A 19,365-nucleotide genomic window follows, 5' to 3' on the forward strand; every position below is an offset into this window, starting at 1 on the left:
AACAACAACAAACAAACAAAACAAAACAAAAACGACAGGTAGAAAAAGATAAACGTGGGTCATGCTATGGATGATTGGTTCTACCATGGACCCAGTTTCCCCAGCCCAGGTTTAAGGAGCAAATGTCCCATGAGACATGAGTTCATTTGTGATACTTCATTTGTGATACAATCGAGTGTGAAAAGATTTGTGACATGTCTTCGCTGTTGGAAATGCTGAGTGATGTTTGAATTTCGCTTCGAGCGACATGCTGGGAAAAATAATAAGTAAAGATCGGGACATTAGATTTCCCTCCGAGGTAACCGAACTTTGTGTTAGTTTTTCGAGCTACGCAAGACACGCAACACATGGAAACTCCATAGGAACAATTGGGACTTTCATTTTGCCTGTGAGGTAAGTGATATTCGGCTAATTTGACGTCAAGGTGAGCGAGGTTGACTATACATCTGTAGTCCATTGTGTTAGTTTCATACGTTGCTGTTCATGTAATGACTGCTTCTTATTTTTCACACAATCTTGAAATAACTAGAAAGAATAAATGACTAAGAAGAAGGAGGGCATAACACCACCTTTTTTTAGTATGTTTATAAATTCACTGCGTATAACTCCAAGACGAGCTTTTGTAAACAATGCCTCCTAAACTGGGATGATAATTAAATTTTAGTCCACTACTACAGTTCAAGATCACATGACGAATCTCTCGTAAAATTGTTTTGCAAGTCCCATTTTGCAAAATACTCTGCAAGGAAATATATGATGCATACAGTATATTACTAATTTCACACATAAGAGAATTACCACATATTATTACAAAAAGCACTTACAATAACTTTTGCACTAAGACTAGCATTGTATTCTGGGCTCAAATATCCTCAGCATAGGGCTCAAGGAACAATCAAATATTGTGACAATTTCCTATAAAAAGCATCTGAAGAGCGGAATCAACTATCAGTATTTTCCACATGAGTGCCTTTGTCAATTGAGAACTGGAACGGAACTACTCCATAACGTCTTGTGTTGATCTACTGATGATACACTATACAAATGGCTCCATAATCCAAAAGGTATTGTCATACTTTCCATTTCAACTTATCACCTACAAATGACACTTCTGATCAAATGAACTTTTAATCTCATTTTCTTCATATTTCCTTAAGATGTCGAACTGTCCACATCTACAAATATATTTCTGTGAATCATTCTCCACCCCCCCCCCCCCTCCACCAAGGGGGAAGAAAAAAAAATCACTATGGTTTTGCAATAGGATCTCACGGTGTGTGAATGATGGAGGGGCATGCAATAAGCATCAACTTATTGCTGATTGTACACTCGCCTTACCTGCTCCTCCCAGACTCACAAGTCTCATATAGAGTGATTATTTTGTCTCTTTCTGTCCTGTCTAGTAGCCTCAAGCCCAACCCCTCCTACCTCTCATCATCTCATCTCTTCCTGATTCCTTGACCTATCCCACTCTATCTCTCTCTTTCCTGTATATTTCAAACTCTACAAGCAGCATTGTCACCGACAAACAATTCTGCACATATTAGAGGACAGATCAATGCAGTCTTCAATGTCATAATGTGCAGCACTCTCTGAACTTATCCTGTGTGTATGAGTTGCTCTCATATGAATTAACAAAGCTGCAAAGAAAATACATAGATTATTTGGTAGAAAGCAGGAACGAAATGTTGGGTAACACAGTCAAACATAGACTTCCATCACATGTAAGGGATGAGCCGATGATGCTTCATCAACTGGTAGGTGGGTTGAAGAAGAGATTGGGGTAGAATCTCAGCCCCTCCACTGACTCGTCTCGACACGCCTTGCCAACCTCCTCAGCTGCCATCAGTCTACCGTGGGAGACAGAAGGAAGAGACACCATCAGGGAGGTGACCATAGCACACAGAGACATCACAGGAGGACAAATATATGCCTAAGTGGTCACTACAGCAAGTGAATGAGTGAATAGCTGATTCCTGTACAGTATGCTTACACGACATGGGTTAAAACTGCCGACAAACTGCAGGAATTACAGAGAATCACATCATTGAACATGCATATTTTCAAATATTTATGTTTACTTGCTTGAGAGATAAACACAAGACATCATCAGCTGGGAATAAGAAAACCTAGTATGTTTACTAGTCCTTGAGTAGTCCATGTTAATGATGTTATCACTACAGATTTTGTCCAGTTTTCCTAAATGCTTTCTAAACTTAACATCAGATGTATCATTTCATTTGAATGCTCTATTTGTGTGAGAGACAAGCACATGTATTATCTGCAGGGAATAAGAAAACCTATCACTCTTTGAGTAGTCCATGCTGATGATGCTCTCATTGTAGTTTTGTCCACTTTTCCTAAATGCTTTCTAAACTCACGGACCTACAACAAACTTTACATCACATGTATCATTTCATTTGATTGATTCATTAGATTAGTTTTGCAATTCCTCATAATCCTCTAGAGGCCTTGACAACTCACCAAGAAATGCCTATCAAAGATTTGTAGAGAAACACTGTTGCTGTGTTCAATTGTATGTGAATTATCATCTCACCTTCCTTTTGCCAACATCACTGACACTCCAGCAGTTTGGGCAAGTTCATCAGCACTTATTGAACCCAAGTTTTTCAGCTTCATGAGGCAAGGAAAAGGACAGGAACAAAGTTGGGCAAAGAATATGGAATGACATGGATCATAGATACAATGTGTTTCGACACATCTGTGAACATATACTAAACATGAATGTTGTAATAGATATTGCAGCTTTTCATAACATGCAGTGCACCGAGGACATGATCACAAGTGAAGCTCCCATAATTTGGGGTAGACTGTGGAGGGTCTTTTCATTTTGAGTTCCTTACAGCAAAACCAAGACATACAACAGTTACCAGTAAAAGGATCAGGCTTCACTTCTCATAAATGAACAAACCAGAGTGCAAATCTGATGTAATGTGAGCTAAAACTTGTGTCCCAAATGATTAACAGACACCGAATCTTCTTTCATGGTCCATCCTCAACGATAAGTAGCAGTTGTCCAATACCATATCAAACTACCAAGCTGTTAAGCCCATTTGGAAAGCACATATCAAGCTGTACTGGGGAGGGGGTGGAATGTGAAGGATATTGGAAGAAGGGTTCAGTACTCACCAGCTCTGCTGTCTCATTAATTGCGGCTTCCTCTCCCTGAGATACAGATTCCAGCACCATCACACCACTGGTGAATTTCCGTAACCTGGAAAGAGCAAATACATCTCAATGCTCAAAATGTGACTTCTTTTGACAATGCTCTTTTTAAAAATATAACTTCGGTTCAGGTTTAAGGTCCAGGTTTAAAGGCATAATTTACCATTTGCAGATGAAACAAGAACCTAGCATTAGTGCTTTAAAATAGTTCTAAAATGTGAGTTAGGGATAGAAACAACCACTGTAAAAATCTGAATCGGTAAAATCGATGTGAAGTATTGTTAAATATACAAAATGTGAACAATAGTTATAATAAAAATGTTTCCAGACTAAACCGTCTACAGTTACGGTTTACAGAGAAAAATACACATATATCTCCTTGTATTTTAGGCTTTATCGCGAAAATTTTATATGATAGGATGTTCTGTGGTACAACAGACCTACACATGTGCATTAAATGTCATATCTTGAAAATTTTTTAAATCACTGTTCCCAAAGGTAAAGAGGACCTTTAAGCCCTGACTGAGAAGGAAAGATTGTCAACTTGGGTTCAGTCACTCTGTACACAATTATAAGTGACAGACCAGGATATATACTTGCTCTTCACTGCTCTTTAATGATAGTTACATTTCTTCTGTGGAGTTCTCCAAAAGACAAAGGCATTTTGTGACCTAACTTGAGGCACTGTTTAATAGTAGACGGGTATACATATGGACTAACTTCAGGATAAAAATGAAACATTCGCCCTACAAACAAGATCCTCTTCTTTTCTTTGGAGTAACTAGATGATGTGCTAAACATTCAAGGACCTCAAAGGAGAATCCAAAAGTAATCTTACTCTTCACTCCAATATATGTAAATGTTGTTAATTATATCAAATATGCGTATCATTCTGCTGTCAAATGTCATTTGTCAGTGGAATTTGATAAAACTAGCACAGCTTTAGAGGAGGGATATAACTCTATGATGACAGAAACAGCACTGGGTGAAAAAATATAACTGATTTAATACCAAACTGGATAATTTCAACCCAGATGATGATAATGATGATGATGGAGGAGTAAGAGATAGAAAGAAAGTGAGAGTGATATTACAATACAAGGGTCATTCAATAAAGGTGATTCCATGATAACAAAGTCCAGGGGACCGGCAGTTTATTTTTGTTAAATTTGAATTTGTTTAAATAGGCAAAGTATATCAACATAATATAGATGATAATTTTGGGACCTTAATTTTTACCTTGTTGTAATGAGAATTTTGCTATAACTGTATTCGTTATAATAGGAATGTCCTGTATACTTTTTGACAGGGCATCACAGCAGTTGTTATTACCTGAGTGGAAGCCGCAGCCTCTCAAACTGCTGGCAGGCATCAATCAAGTCATCTGGCGACAGAAGCTGTGAAGAGACCACGACAGCATTTATTACTCTCACATCTGACTGAACACAAGCAACATGTATACTAAAAGAGGACTTCTTTCTCTCTTTCCTTCCTGCAGTCAGATAATCTAATAATACTCTGTGACTGATAAAGCACAGTGTTTCGTACATGTAGAAGTTCTAGCTCCACTTTGAATTAAAAAAACCCCAACAACATTAAACTTTCAAACAACAACAGCATGTTTAATGATTTTGATTCACCTCTTGACTTACTGTCATCCCAATGGCCACGACTTTCATAGTATTACTCTAGTTTCGGTTTTTAATAGAAGGAAGATTGATACATCTTTCTCTACAGACTATTCTCCTTTGATACAGACACAGAGCAGCTAATCACTTACCTCCATCCCTCGAGCTCTGTTTATTCTGCAGTACACATCAGTAATTGCCATCATACCTCCATTCTCCTACAGAGTGTAAGATCGCACAAACAAAGAGAAATATGAACACATCAATACTTCGGTAAAGTGTTCTTAGGATTTCACCCTTCAAGCACTAGAAGCCTAATATTTGTGGTTTGATATTTATTGTACGTGTTTCACAATGTAAAGAAGATGTTTTCTTTTATGTGAGCCATTTGTTGTCCACACATGATTGCTCATTTCAGTTGGAGAATTTTCAAAACTGCTGAAGTAATAACTAATTTACAACTCTTACATTTTTTAAAACTCTTGAATTGGCCACACAGATTAGAAGATTTAAGTACCAATTTCTATCTGAAATTGTTCAACATTTGTCAATTTCTGTTTTTTCTGTAGATTTTCTGAATTTCACCAGTTCCATCCAATCTCTCTCCAATATAGGATACATATTAGTCAAATTAAGAGTTGCCACTTTAATAAGAACAAGATGATGATTTCTGCAACAATATTTCCTGAGGACTTGATGGTTTCAGTGACAATGTTCACATGGATACCGTCTCCGGTAATTCTCTGACAAACAGAGGGGACCTTGCTGGGAGTAGTTCTCCTGTACTGAGCATCACCAGGATTGACATGTTGCTACATAGCATTTTTATCTCATCAAATATCACTAAATTGAGAGAACAGTGAGATCAATAATGACGATTTGCTGTGCAATGCATAGAAAAGATTAGTGCAAGTACAAGCTGTAGTAGAAGCAGCAGTAGTTGCAACAGTAGTAGCAGCAGTAGCACCAGGAGTAGTAGTAGTACATTGTAGTAGAAGTACACGTGTAGTAGTAGGAGTAGTAGTAGTAGTAGTAGTAGTAGTAGTAGTAGTAGTAGTAGTAGTAGTAGTAGAAGTAGTAGTAGTAGTAGCAGTAGTAGTAGTAGTAGTAGTAGTAGTAGTACAGTACTCTTCGCGTAATCGGGTATCGCTTAAACGGGTACTCCGTTTAATTGGGTAGTAATGTCAGAGTCAGTTCCAATGAACATTAAAATTACCTGATAATCAGGTTGCCACGTGTAGTAGTAGTAGTTACTAGTAGTAGTAGTAGTAGTAGAAGTAGTAGTAGTAGTAGTAGTAGTAGTAGTAGTAGTAGTAGTAGTAGTAGTAGTAGTAGTACAGTACTCTCCGCGTAATCGGGTATCGCTTAAACGGGTACTCCGTTTAATTGGGTAGTAATGTCAGAGTCAGTTCCAATGCACATTAAAATTACCTGATAATCGGGTTGCCTCTCTGCATAAACGGGTAAATAATTTTCTTCTAATCTAATTTACACCCACATTTTATCACATATAACACTTTAAGAAATCATGCATGTCAAATTTTCCACGGCTAATCGCATTCCCTGCTTAATTTACAAAGAAAACCGATCATTTGGGGAGTGATTAAACATGAAAACACATGTACACGTACCAACTTGCCACACGTAAACGAACATTACACATGTAGCTGGCACTCAAAATTGCATAGACAGACAGGAGTTGAACACACTTGCGCTCCTCCCTTGCTCCGCAACAACATTCACAATACGAAAATTTTACAACGAAAATCAGGCCATGCACCAGCTTCATAATTTTGCTTTTCCCCAGTCAATTCTCGAAAAGTAACCCGACGTTCTACGTTACTAGTGCACGCAAAGAGACGTGTTCATTTCGGAAAACACATGCGTGTTAGCGAGGACTCTATACGTCAAACGACAAAGTTTTTTGAAGACATATTTGTCCATAAAAAAAGTGTAAATTATTGCTGGTGACTGAGCACATGTAAGATATGTATAATGTGCAATGCAAGTACGCGTGTTAAGCATACACTTGTACAGTGTAGGTGCTTGGTGCAGTGTACAATGCATATGAATACACATTGTGTGTGTCCATTGTGAATGAGACACGTGTTCTTCTGTTAAAAGGGCATTGTACCGGTTTTATATTTTTTTATATGTTGTTCTTTTAATTCTAAAAGACCTAGCTGTGCAAACAGAATCAAAATTTCATAACGATTTAGTCCGTAATTTCATGTTGAAAATCAAAATTTTTGGGCGAGAATTATGCTAATGAGCTGACGAGCCCGGATGTCGTGATGTCACAGGTGCCAAATGTTTCACTGATTACAAGCCCTCGCATACGCGTGCGTTAAATCGTGCCGAGTAGCAGACGACGCTTAGGCCCAATTTAGCTAGCAGGCGGCACTTGTGTACTGTCCTATCCATGCAGCTGTCTCAAATTTCGCTGAACCAAATCGCACCAAAATTACAGGATATACTTCTGAGCATATTTCAAAATACCGTATTATATTTAAACGAAATCGGTAATCAAGAAGTATCAATATTGACGCTGAATTTCAAGTTGTCACTAAAAAAAAAAACTCACTCTTCGCGAGAGATCTTGGTAAACGCGATATGCACAATCTAGAACTGAAGTTAGCCGACTAGTGCTGTGCGAACGGGGAATTTATGCGGGAACTACATTTAAAAATGTCATGATTTTAGCGATTTGTGTGATTTATGAACTTTATTTTTCATTCAACTTAGCTCAAATAATTTATAAATTGATTTTTTGCTCCCGATTACTTGAAAGATTTGTCTCATGATATTAGATGGCTAACTTCAGTCTGTGCGTGCGCAGGCAAGTAGGGCTACTACGCCGCGATCACTCGTTTAGTCGTACCGAGCAAATTGTTTTTAGCGACGACAGGAAAGTCGACAACTTCACTTACGCTTCTCAACTTGCCATTTGGTTCCAATTAGCGTGAGCAAGTGGACATGAGTCATAAAATACTTCTTGTGATTTTGGTGCAATTTGGTTGGGTGAATTTTGAGATATCTACATGGATACGGAAGTACTCTAGCACTATGCCTACACCAGCGCTTGGATCGCGAAGCGGTGGCACTGTTTGTATCTACGTGGTCGGGCCACTCTTCCGAGGTATGGGTCCTACTAAAACTAGATCTAAGTTAGTCCTTGGTGTTAATACGACCACCATGAGATTTATCTCGACCACAAAAACATTGAAAATCCATAAAGCAGATACCTTACCTGCAAAATTCAGCACAGAAACAACAGGGCCTGCAGCACAAGGGCCTCTAGCGGCAACGCTAGACCTTGGAGTCTGGACTTTCATCTGGACTTTCTTCAAGTTCTGGCAGCAGGGGTATGTATTGCACACTAAACGTTTACGCTGTGCCTGTTATTAGCGCTGTGCACGTACAGCTGTCGACGGAGCGGCGAGTAGAATCTTCTCGGTCCTTGACTGCTCACTAGTCCTAGTCCTAGTTCTAGTCTAGAGTCTATATGTACTGAGTGCCGTTTTCTTCTAACTAGGCGTAAACCGTGATTGCCGTTGACTATTTTTTGGATTTAGATTTTAAGAATCACTCAGTCCTCATCTTCGTTAGATAGTTTGAACTGTGATGTCGAACCATTATCGCTCATCATCAATGCATAGTTAGTGCAATGTTACTTACAGACAGTTTTCTATGGGCAGCACGTTCGGACAATGATGCCAATTTCATTTTGCATATCTGGAATATTCCCCACAAATTTGATCTAAATAAAAAGCTTTTGAAGAGATTCCTTGTAAAAATTAATAAATATTGTTTAACATGTTTATTTCAGCTCCATATTGCAATCTTACTAAATAACAGTTTTTGCAGTACTTCGTGTGAGATTTCATCAGTAAATTGACATGTGTAGAACTTTTCTAGTTCGTTTTGCTAAAGTCGGAGGTTGGCACCTGTGACGTATGCCAAATTTTGTGGATCGTTCCTTGGCTTGCTCGTTTTCATTTTTTTCAAAAAATCATTACAGGCTTATCCTGGGTTTTAGAATCCTCTCTTTCCAGTTGTAGGCATCAAAAAATGTAGATTAGAATTATCAGACAAGTAGAAAATGTCAGTACAGGTTTCTTTTAATAGGGTACTCCGCTTAATCGGGTAAGAAACACTCTGCCCGAGCCTACCCAATTATGTGGAGAGTACTGTAGTAGTAGTAGTAGGAGAAGTAGTAGCAGTACAGGTAGTAGTGCTGATAGTAGCAGTAACAGTACTAGTATTTGAATAGTGGCTGTAATGTGTACAATGTGTACAAACTGGGAATTTTACATCCTGCCTTCCAAGAAATTGATAAAACAAATACTAGTAAATGTACTCTAGCAATTGCTTCTAGCGTCATACACAGTCTTATAAGCTGACAACTGAGAAGATAGCAGATTACAAGCAAATTTGAAAGAAACGAGAGCAGAGCTTTTGACATCTCTACACACCTCTACAGGCGACGTCAGGACATCTGCCAGCTGCCTTGCCAGTTCCTCATGGTACTTCAGCCCTGAGCCGTGGGTCTCCCTCGTCACGGGGTTGGCTATGCCAAGACTCAGCAGGTAGGACTTGAATTTCACCGTCTGGGCACGGATAAATCAACAACACATCTATCAAGTACAGTGTACCCCTTTTGCTTTAGCTATCTAAATTGACACATAAAAACATATCAGAAAAAAAGAAACTTTATCTTCAAGATTTGGCCAAGGTAAAAATATTGATTTCATACTCTATACATCCAAAAGTTTCTCAATGTTTCATTGGCTATCCATGCATTATGTTGTTTAAAAAGGAAATAAACTGGCCTCTACATTCTGTCTCCTGTCAGGTAGACACTCAAATGATTCACCCAAACAATGACCAGTTTGCTGACAAGATTTCTCCATTTGTCATCTGCACACAACAATGACTTTGTCAGCATATAAACACCTATGCTCTATGTAGAATATCATGACTTCACTCTTTCTCAAAAGAAACACTTCTTTTTTTTCTTGCTCTTGATTGCAAAATAATATGGAGTAGAATCCTTCACAAAGTTTGAAAATCATTTCAGTTTGGTCTTTCCATGTGTAAAGTGAATGTACAGTTTTATACTCAAGAAAGTTTATCACCACAAATCTATGATAGAAAATCAAATAACTTTCAAACAATCATATCTTTCTTATCGTTGTCTGACTTTGCTCAAGTTTGCCAAGTTTGCATTAGCCACTCCCTTTATCTAAATTTCCTCTCTCTGTCAGGTAACTCACACAAATCTACACACTCTATAGAGTACTGTAGTGTGATGTCATAGCCATTCGTTGGCATGGAAACTGGTTATAAACAATCTCACATAACCTGAATATCTGTGAACACACTAACCATTGTGCTTGTACCCAGTTCCAACACAATGCCCGAAGCCTTGTGCAAGGGTATTTTGTGAGAAACCAGCACTGAGCTTTAACCAAAGACTGTACGGCATCGTCACTTCAGTACTTTATTGCCTTACTATACTATGATCCGATACCAAATGAGGTGAACTTCCAACAAATATTGAATGAATGATTACATAAACATTACACTGGATCCTACAGGAGTTATTGTAACGTTGCATGCAAAACAAGGAGTTCAAAACACAAAATATTGACCACACCTGAGCAACACATATATTCTATCTTCAGTGTACCTCAGATCAGACTTTTTCTAAACCTTGTGAGGAATATATACCTTGATATGCCATATCCATACACCAAGTCTGATGAAAACAATCAGATTTCTCTGCACTACTGCAAATGCAGCAGAAATTTTGAAGACACACTCACTTTCATCTTTACTTTCAGCTCTTTGCTGAATTTTATTCCATGTCTTATCAGTAAACTGTTATAACTACAATGTCTGTTGACTGTACTGTCATATTTCACATGTGCAACAACAACAACAATAATAATAATAACTAGAGAGGGGCCGTCAAAGGCGGCAGACCCACGCCTAAGTACAAAGTCGGAGTAAACATAATGTGCATTCGGTCATCTACCAGAATTCGGCCACTTAATTGCCAGTGTGCTTTATCACCAGCCAGTGAGTTCTACCAAAGATCGTACACTGAAGTGTACGATCTTTGGTTCTACAGTCACATCACATGCAAATCACATCATTACACATACGGTATTAACACTCATTCACGTACAGGAAAGTCCTTAAGTCTCCTCCAAAAATCCATCGAAAATCCCAAATTCCACCGTCAAAAGTGCAGAATCGGAACTTTTCCAAGCGCGCGCGAATTAAGTCCAGTTTTAAGAGTATTGTCTACGCGACGGGTCGCGGAAAAAGCGCTAAAAATCGAGAAATACGCCGTTTTCTTGCGGGATATTTTGATTATAGCAAGCCGAGAGTGTGATGATATCAAAGGTCGTATGAGTGTACGATCTTTGATGGTATCCACAAAAGCGCAAAAGAAAAACACAATTTACGTACCCCCTAGGCAATTACCCCTATGATTAGTGTCTACGGGAATTATTCAATGCAAGGGTTGAATGCAAATGTCTACTGCACCAGTATTCGGCCACCAACGAGCGCCGCAACGTCCCCGGTGCAATTTTGCACCAACAGTGTAGAGCGCGATGCATTTTCAGCGGCCTTGCACACGCATTGACCTTGAGCACGCATATCGTGCAGTGTGACTGCGACCGAGCAAAATGCTCCTCCAACGAAAAAAACAATCAATGTTAATTTGAAAAATCATCAAAATACGGGCCAGTTTGTGATGACGGAGAACGAACTTTCATAAATCTAGAAGGACATAGTCCCTCAAATAGGCCTAAACGTAAATTTCGGAATTCTTACGAACATTTGAGCAGCGAAGTCGGATCGTTGGGGAGTTTATGTTTTCGTATGGTAGCGGAAAATCGCAAAGTGAGAAACGGGAAATTTTCGGAATGGTCACTATACCATGGGGTCAAAACTTCAAGGTCACACAGAATTTGCAAGGGTCAACCGATTATCACCAAAATCTAATCGATTCTTTCCTGCCATTATCCAAACATCCCCATAACATTTCGTGCAAATCCGTTTACCCGTTCTCTTGTTATCTTGTACACAAACAAACAAACAAACAAACAAACAAACAAACAAAAAAACAGACAAACAAACAAACAAACAAACAAACAAACAAACATACGGAACCCTTTACATAACCCCCTGCCGATTTTCATCGGCAAGGGTAACAACTATTTCTTATTGAGCGCTTTTACAGGACCTGATCAAGGCACTGTACATACATCAACATACAACATTCACAAAGTGTAGGAACAACATAATTACAATTGAAACAGTTCAGTCTTGAGTTTCCTTCTATACATTTCTTCTGAATTACATACTGTAAAAGTGGATATTTTCGTGTGACTAATTTTTCGCACTCGGCCAGGTAAGAAGAGTTTCGCGTGATTTTAATTCCGCGGGATCAAGACATCAACTACGGGAACATATAGCAAGCAAAATTATTCGCATGCTTTTATTTTCGCGCTTGTTTCTGGTTGCGCGAAATGCGCGAACATTTCAACACCGCGAAAATTTCCAATTTTACAATACATAGGTGGAGTTGCTTTGGTAGACAACAGACAACAGATCCAGCGTATGAAAATGTACGTTCGAAAGCTTTGGTTTTTGCTTGTGGGAATTGTAGGCCTGTCTTATCATTTTGTGACCGGAGTTGATATCTGGACATTTGATGAAACTTTTATTCTAACTGTTTGAGTTCTTGCACTCAAAATAAATAAATAAATAAAAGAATAAACATTTTGACAGATGAAATGATGGCAACCTTTGCTCTGAGGCATAAAATGGCACATATTTTTTGTTGACATTACCTCATCATCCGTTATGTCCCCTTGCTTTTCTTTGATCTTGTTTGCGATGACCTTTGTCAGGTCTACCATCTCCTTTGCCTGTATGAGAGTAGGTGGGCGGAGGTGAGAGATATTCATACACAGGAGACCATACATGCATGGATGCAGAGTTTATTTCAAGAGCAAAGCAATTAAGTAGGATACGTGAATACAGTCTAATAACATGCATACTGACTTGATATATATTTTGGATACACATCAATAAGAACTGAAAAAAAATTAAGTATAATGGTAAATGGAGCAAAAACAATATTTGTGAAATATTTTCTATAGAAGCCAATACATAGAGGAACTGGGAAAATTAGAAGTACACAGAAATAAAAGTGTACAACTTGTATCAATCTACAAACTGGCAGTACATTTCAGAAGCTTGATTCATTCTCAAGACACTCAAGTATATTTTGGAAACATGCATTCTACAAGATGGATACACACACACACACACACACTGACATCTTTTTTTTTTCACTATTCATCCATGGTTTCACTTTCATTTTGACTGACTTGCATTGCACTTTAAATTTATTCTGTATTTCCAAAAGGGAGAGGTAAACATTTGGAATTGTTCTACATAGAACACATACATTGCCGTCAAAAATTTAATCATCTATTTTAGGTTTGTAGCACTGGAATTCAAATGGTAGAGCACTAAAACACATGCATATCCTCGATACACCTGAAAGCTCAAAACAGAATCATTGTTTTCTTTTAAAATGCTGGAAATATATACCCAATACAAATGGGGCATAAATTATCAGTTTTACATACCTCAGGTACTTGAGGTTTAGAATATGACAGATGAGATTTATTACATGTCTCTTTCTTTATTTCTAACAGGAACAACAAATTATCATCAACAACAGATATTGATTGTTTCCATTAACTTGCATTAAGTTTAATCTTACCTTGGTCATGAGCTTGTTCAAATCTTCAAATGCCTATTGAAAAGAGAAAGGTGCAAATGCAAGATACGACAAACAAAGCGGTGTAACAGATGCAATCAGAGGCCTACTGGCTGTATAAAGATGAGAGCAAAATGCCAGTCAAGTGTTTTATGGGTTGAACATCAAACTGTAAATTATGTCTTCCCTTCGTTTGACTACGCTCTGACAGAAAGGAGACTTCCATTGTGGTGGATGCATGTTTAGCAGTCCAATGCTCTTACACTGACAATCCTTTACCCTGTTCCCTGCCTGATTGTGAAATCTCTACAGATTTTACACATCTACCAGGTTCCCATAGACAGAGGGTTAAAGGTGGCTGCAGTATATATGCAGATTATCAGCACTACCAACATGAAAGAAAATAACTTTGACATGTAGATAACAATGCTTGCATAATGATGTTATACCCTCCATGAATGGTGTAAAAATTATCATTTCTATACACTTCGGGGTTAATAGAATGTAACATTTAAGAGTCATTATTTGTCCCTTTATCTAGCAGAAACAACTGTATCAACAAATTACTAAGTTGACTGATAACATGTAGATAACAATACTTTACAATGATGTTACATACTTTTGAAAATATTCTGAAGTACAAAAAAAAAAGTATTTATATGTACATATATTTCAAAGAGATAGATTTAGGACATATCGGGTCTAAAAACTTGACCTTCAATTCTAAGACATGTCCAACATCTCTCATGAACCCACATCTTTAACCACGTTACCTTGGTGATATTTTGATCTGTCTCTTTCCTCTTCTCCTCAAGCTTTCGCTCGATACCCACGATGCCTTTGTGGATGGAACGGGGCTGCAAACAGAGAAAGCATCCAAACTCTGCTGAATATTTCTCTTCCTGTTCTTGAAACTTTCATTTTCAATCTGTTCTCGACCACAACAACTACTGTATATGCCCAGTGCTAATGATCAGGACTTCCTAACAATCTTGTGAATGGTTAAATCGCGACTGTGAAGTACAGTATTAAATAGAGAAAAGTTTGTGTCCACGTCACATTCATCTTGAGATCAGAGTTAATATTTTTGTGCATTTTCATATTCACAAAACACGACTCATAAAATCTATGAATATAAAAACCTCACGAAATATTCAGCGTATGCAGTAATCAATGCATTTATTTCATTAGAGGAAACCAAAGCCCAAATACAAATGTGGATTGAGTGAAAGCAGCAAAATTAGTCGAGCATATCACTGAAAGTTTATGGTAAATCAGACAATTGATTAAAAAGTTATGAATTTTTATAAGTTTTGGTGACATCATCACTGGATGAGGAGACTACTACACTTCATGGTGTCATTATGGACAACAAAGAAAATATAGAGGATATTCAATATATTTTCACTTTTCTAGCATGATGAAGAGCAGCTGACTTACCTCTTTCAGAAAACAGGGGGAATAATATTACCCTTAACATACATGTATGTCAGTGACAAAGCAGATGGCATGTGTACTTTTCATGAAAATTCAATTTTGTGGAATTCTCTTTATATTTTCTTTGTATACTGTTGTCCAAAATGGGTGCTGTTCGTTATTCCGAAGGTTCGTTAATCTGAAACACACAAATTCCCTATACCTAGAGGTTTGTTAATCCGAACATTTGTGGCGTTATTTCGAAGGTTCGTTATTCCAGAGATTCGTTAATCCGAAAATGAAATTCGGAATAATGAACCGTCGGAATAACGAATCTTCGGACTACAGAGCCTTCGGAATAACGAGCTGCAACCTCCAAAATGACGTCCTGGGGTCATTACAGTATTTATTACGATCATCCCTTAGGATGCTCTTCCTTTTTGATATGTAAATCTGGTATGCTTTCTTCCAGTCCATTTCCCAGTCACCTACCTGAGCTGAGGGTTTTGCTGGCTGGGCAGCAGGCATGAATTCCCACAGTCTGCGGCACAGCTGCTCCGACAAGCACCTGAAAAACTGTCAAATTACACGTGGGAGGTGTCACTATGTGTTCACTTGCAAGAAAGCTCACGGGCAAATAGATGGGTGTATTTCAGTATTCAAATAGATGGGTGTATTTCAGTATGCAAACACGAGTATAGGTTCCTCTTTCTGTCTGTGTCCCCACATTTATATGCATGGTACATGTGTGAGTTGGCATGTGGTATCAATTTCTCATCTCTTTACTGGATTGGGGGGGAAAAAATACCCCCCGAAGAAAATCTGTATAACATTGGAGGTTTGGGAGCTTTGCCACGTATCAAAGGACAGAAACATACAAAATGCTATTGTTCCTAAACATATCTGTACGCGAAAATATAGGTACTTCCAGTGTTTGGTTAGGTTTCGGCTGAAAACTTCTCATTTCTTACTTTTGTTGGGTGAGAATGAGAAGGGCGTTAAGGTGCCTCGAACACTAACCATGGCTTTAGTGGCAACTCAATGCCCTTCTCATTCTCATCCGACGATATCTAGTGCAAGGTATTGACAGTGACTTCATAAATCATGATTATACACACCTATGAGAAAACCTACTTCAGTCAAACCTGCCCTAGCAACCACCTGTCTATAGTGGCCAACTGCTGTATACAGCCACTAAAAAAAAAAAAAAAATTCCCTCCCAAGAAAAAGCCATGTTTGTGACCATGTCTATAGTGAACACCTGTCTATAATGGCCACTTTCTTTTGTCTCCCTAAAGTGGTGGCTACAGACAGGCTTGACTGTACTTACTTCTGTCTTGCCTGCCTCTTTGAAGGAAAGTCTGATGTAGGTGTTGACACTGCTCATTGCTGGTCCTGGTGCCTTGTTAGGTGGGGCAGGTTGGAGGTGGATGACCACTTTGGGACTAGTAGGTCACATGTACGTGATTGGAAAAATTGAAACGGAAAGAAATGGTGAAGAATAGGATATTCTCATACAAATGCACTGCCACAGGATAAAGAAATTATGCAACATTGATTTCTTAATTCTTAAATCACAAGAAGAAAGTGCCTATTTCATAATTCATCACCTGATATGTCATACGGATCTACGAACAGATTTCATTTACTGAAGTTCTCATATATCTACATACCATTACATGAAAAAAGTTTATTTTTAGCATCGCAAGTACAGTAGAAATCTCATCTGTTCTCATTAGATTATTGGAGTTTTCTTTGCAGACATTCTATCAGCACAACACATACATTACTACATGCTAGATTTACAACATGGCACACACAGGTAATTGAGAACGTAAAGCCAAGAAGGTTTTGTCTTTGTAGGAGTAGCAGTGTACACTGCACAATGGATTTCTGCAAAGCGAATTCCAACAGAATGGGTCTGCTAAGTTTAGCAGAACTGAAAAGATGGAATAAGCGCTCAGAGACACTTATGTAGTAGGAGCTTTGTAAGTATTACGTGCCAGGTTCATTATCATCATACATTTCTTTGTGTGTGCCTTTTTTTCAGTTGTAATGCTGGATCCAATCCCTGGATCAATAGCAAAACATGTATATATTACGTGCAATATATTTAACATTTAACACATGTTGATAAACATTTGACAAACAGTAATGATTGAATAAAGGCTGCAATAGAATGCACTCGAAGCAACTCTAAATTTAGAATATTTGTGGTGTGGAAATTGGAGTGAATTTCTAGGGAATGAGAGCTCTAAAAAAAAAATTATTTGGGAGAGATGTTGAAGTATGTTCTACATTATTGTCATCCACAAAATTACAAGTATGGGATTTCACTAAAATTGACCTGGTGAAAAAAAAAAATCCTCTTGCAAATGATCTACAGGTAGTCACACAAGCTAGATATTGATGTGCTGCTGCCCTTTATGCTGCCCTGTTCTTCAGCATCCCTACAGGGGTTTATTCATCTTATTATTATAATAATTATTATCATCATTACCATCTTTATGATCACTATCAATTTTACTATCATTATTATTATTGTTGTCATTATCATTATCATTACATGTATTATCAATATTATCACAATCTGTTATCACTTCAAAGATTATCACAATGCTCATGGTAATAATCATGCTTTACATTACAAGCAGCAGCAAAATATGTTCTGTATGGGGTGGGGAATGTATGCAAGATTTGTGGATCTTACCTTTTACCAGATTTTTCTGGATCTTCTTCAGCATAGATGACAAGGCCAAGGTGAAGTCCTATCACTCCCTGTCAAAGAGCAAAGACAGAGGTGTATGAAACAACATGCAGCATGCAACTATGAAACACTTTCACTGTTTTAAAAGTCAGAAATGGTTTCTTTCAAATGCAGTGTGTTACATGTTTTGTATTTCATGTTCCTATCATAATATCATTTCCAATTACACAGTTATAACAGGAATAAACAACTTTGAATCATAAATTTTAAAAAAGAAGATATGTTGATAGTATCGAAGAATTACCAAAAAAGTTCTTGTAAGAGGCTTCCCTCACTAGGTATATATGATTACATAATAGTGACTGAGCTAATCAAGATAATTATGACCTTGAATATGTGACTGAACAGTAGAGAGAGAGAGAGAGGAGAAGAGAGATAATGATGAAGGGCAAGCAATGAAGGCTGAACAGTTAAGAGTTTTGAAATCTCTGCCTGTAGTCTGTCGGAATTGTTTAAAAAAAAAAATTATTCATTTATCTATTCAGTATTCTTTACTCAGGGTAGCCCCATCAGTGGTTTATACACTGCTATTCTTTGGGACCCTGTAGCAAAATAACAAAGCAAAATCAATTCAAAATACGCAGAGTAACAAATCTTGGATATCCTGTTGTACAGAGCAATATAGCGATGCTGTGTGTAAGAAATAAGTATTTGCTGTAAATACAGAAATTCATTACATTAAAAAATTGTGGGAACATATTCAACGAATGAATTTTCAAATGCCGTGCCTTGGCATATTGAGATGTCCTATTGTCTTGTTCTCATCATCCACAGGCAGAATGGAATATGGTCAAGAGGAATGCTACCATGATTTACAGCAACTGACATATTTCAATGCACAACTCTGGAACATTCACATATGAGTAGAATATTCTGTCCTCTTAATCTTTCCGTATTTCTCAAATAATATACCACAGTTTATGGGCAAAATCTTTGAGAAAAACATATTTGGAAAGCATTAGGAGCTTAAACATGATTTTTCTGATGCAGAAGCCAAACAAGATACCAAATTCAGTGATAAATCTGCAAGATGAACAAACTGTCACTTCAATATCTGGTTTTCTAAATTGGTAGCTTTCTAAATAAATTAACTAAGTCTTAAACACTTCAACAACAAGAAAGTACTGGATACGTCTCACTAATCTATCCTGGCCGATTATGGTAAAATTCTGCTGAAAGAAACTAGCAATAACACCAATACTATTATTCCATATGTCTATTTTTTTTTAATAGCATGTTAAAATGCTTTTTTTTTTCTGCAGAATTTGAAAAGGTATGGCAGATTTCAATCCTTCACTATTTGAAGAACTTGAAAGCCTGTGACATACAGCATTTTCATCTCATGATGTAGTTTGTTTTTTGTTCTGCAATGAACAAAAGAACAATCAGAACTATCACACACACATTTCATAATTTAGCATTTCACGAGTCACACAACATTGCACTATTAAACTGCCCATGTAGTTTCTTCATGGTTTGTTTGTTTTGCTCATCAGGAGATAGGTTTGTTGTTAGCTGTCAAATGTGGACTGACAAACAGCATATAAAGAGTATGA

The 19,365-nt window shown here is 37.7% G+C and overlaps 1 protein-coding gene across 1 annotated transcript; it reads right to left on the reverse strand.

The window, feature by feature from the left end:
• Positions 1-1,704: 1,704 nt before the first annotated feature.
• LOC139725831 (vacuolar protein-sorting-associated protein 36-like) lies at positions 1,705-18,637 on the reverse strand. Its single transcript, XM_071636908.1, has 13 exons — positions 18,626-18,637; positions 17,753-17,820; positions 16,373-16,487; positions 15,535-15,618; positions 14,400-14,483; positions 13,630-13,662; positions 12,686-12,763; positions 9,290-9,424; positions 4,967-5,032; positions 4,519-4,583; positions 3,151-3,235; positions 2,558-2,634; positions 1,705-1,850 (listed from the first exon to the last, which is right to left on the reverse strand). Exons 1-13 carry the CDS (start codon positions 18,635-18,637, stop codon positions 1,751-1,753), a joined length of 1,002 nt encoding a protein of 333 aa, XP_071493009.1. The 3' UTR covers positions 1,705-1,750.
• Positions 18,638-19,365: the final 728 nt, after the last annotated feature.

Source organism: Diadema antillarum, unplaced genomic scaffold, assembly GCF_040938485.1.
Source record: "Diadema antillarum isolate AM-2024a unplaced genomic scaffold, OU_Dant_1.0 seq00000061_RagTag, whole genome shotgun sequence".
NCBI classification, from domain to species: domain Eukaryota; kingdom Metazoa; phylum Echinodermata; class Echinoidea; order Diadematoida; family Diadematidae; genus Diadema; species Diadema antillarum.

What these genes read in the sequence shown, in the direction of transcription:
- LOC139725831 (XM_071636908.1), bottom strand. An exon ending in ACAGAGCTCGAGGGATGGAG is followed by an intron (nt 4,584 to 4,966) that starts GTAAGTGATTAG and finishes GTCTCTTCACAG; the next exon opens with CTTCTGTCGCCAGATGACTT. An exon ending in GTGATGTTGGCAAAAGGAAG is followed by an intron (nt 1,851 to 2,557) that starts GTGAGATGATAA and finishes CTCCCACGGTAG; the next exon opens with ACTGATGGCAGCTGAGGAGG.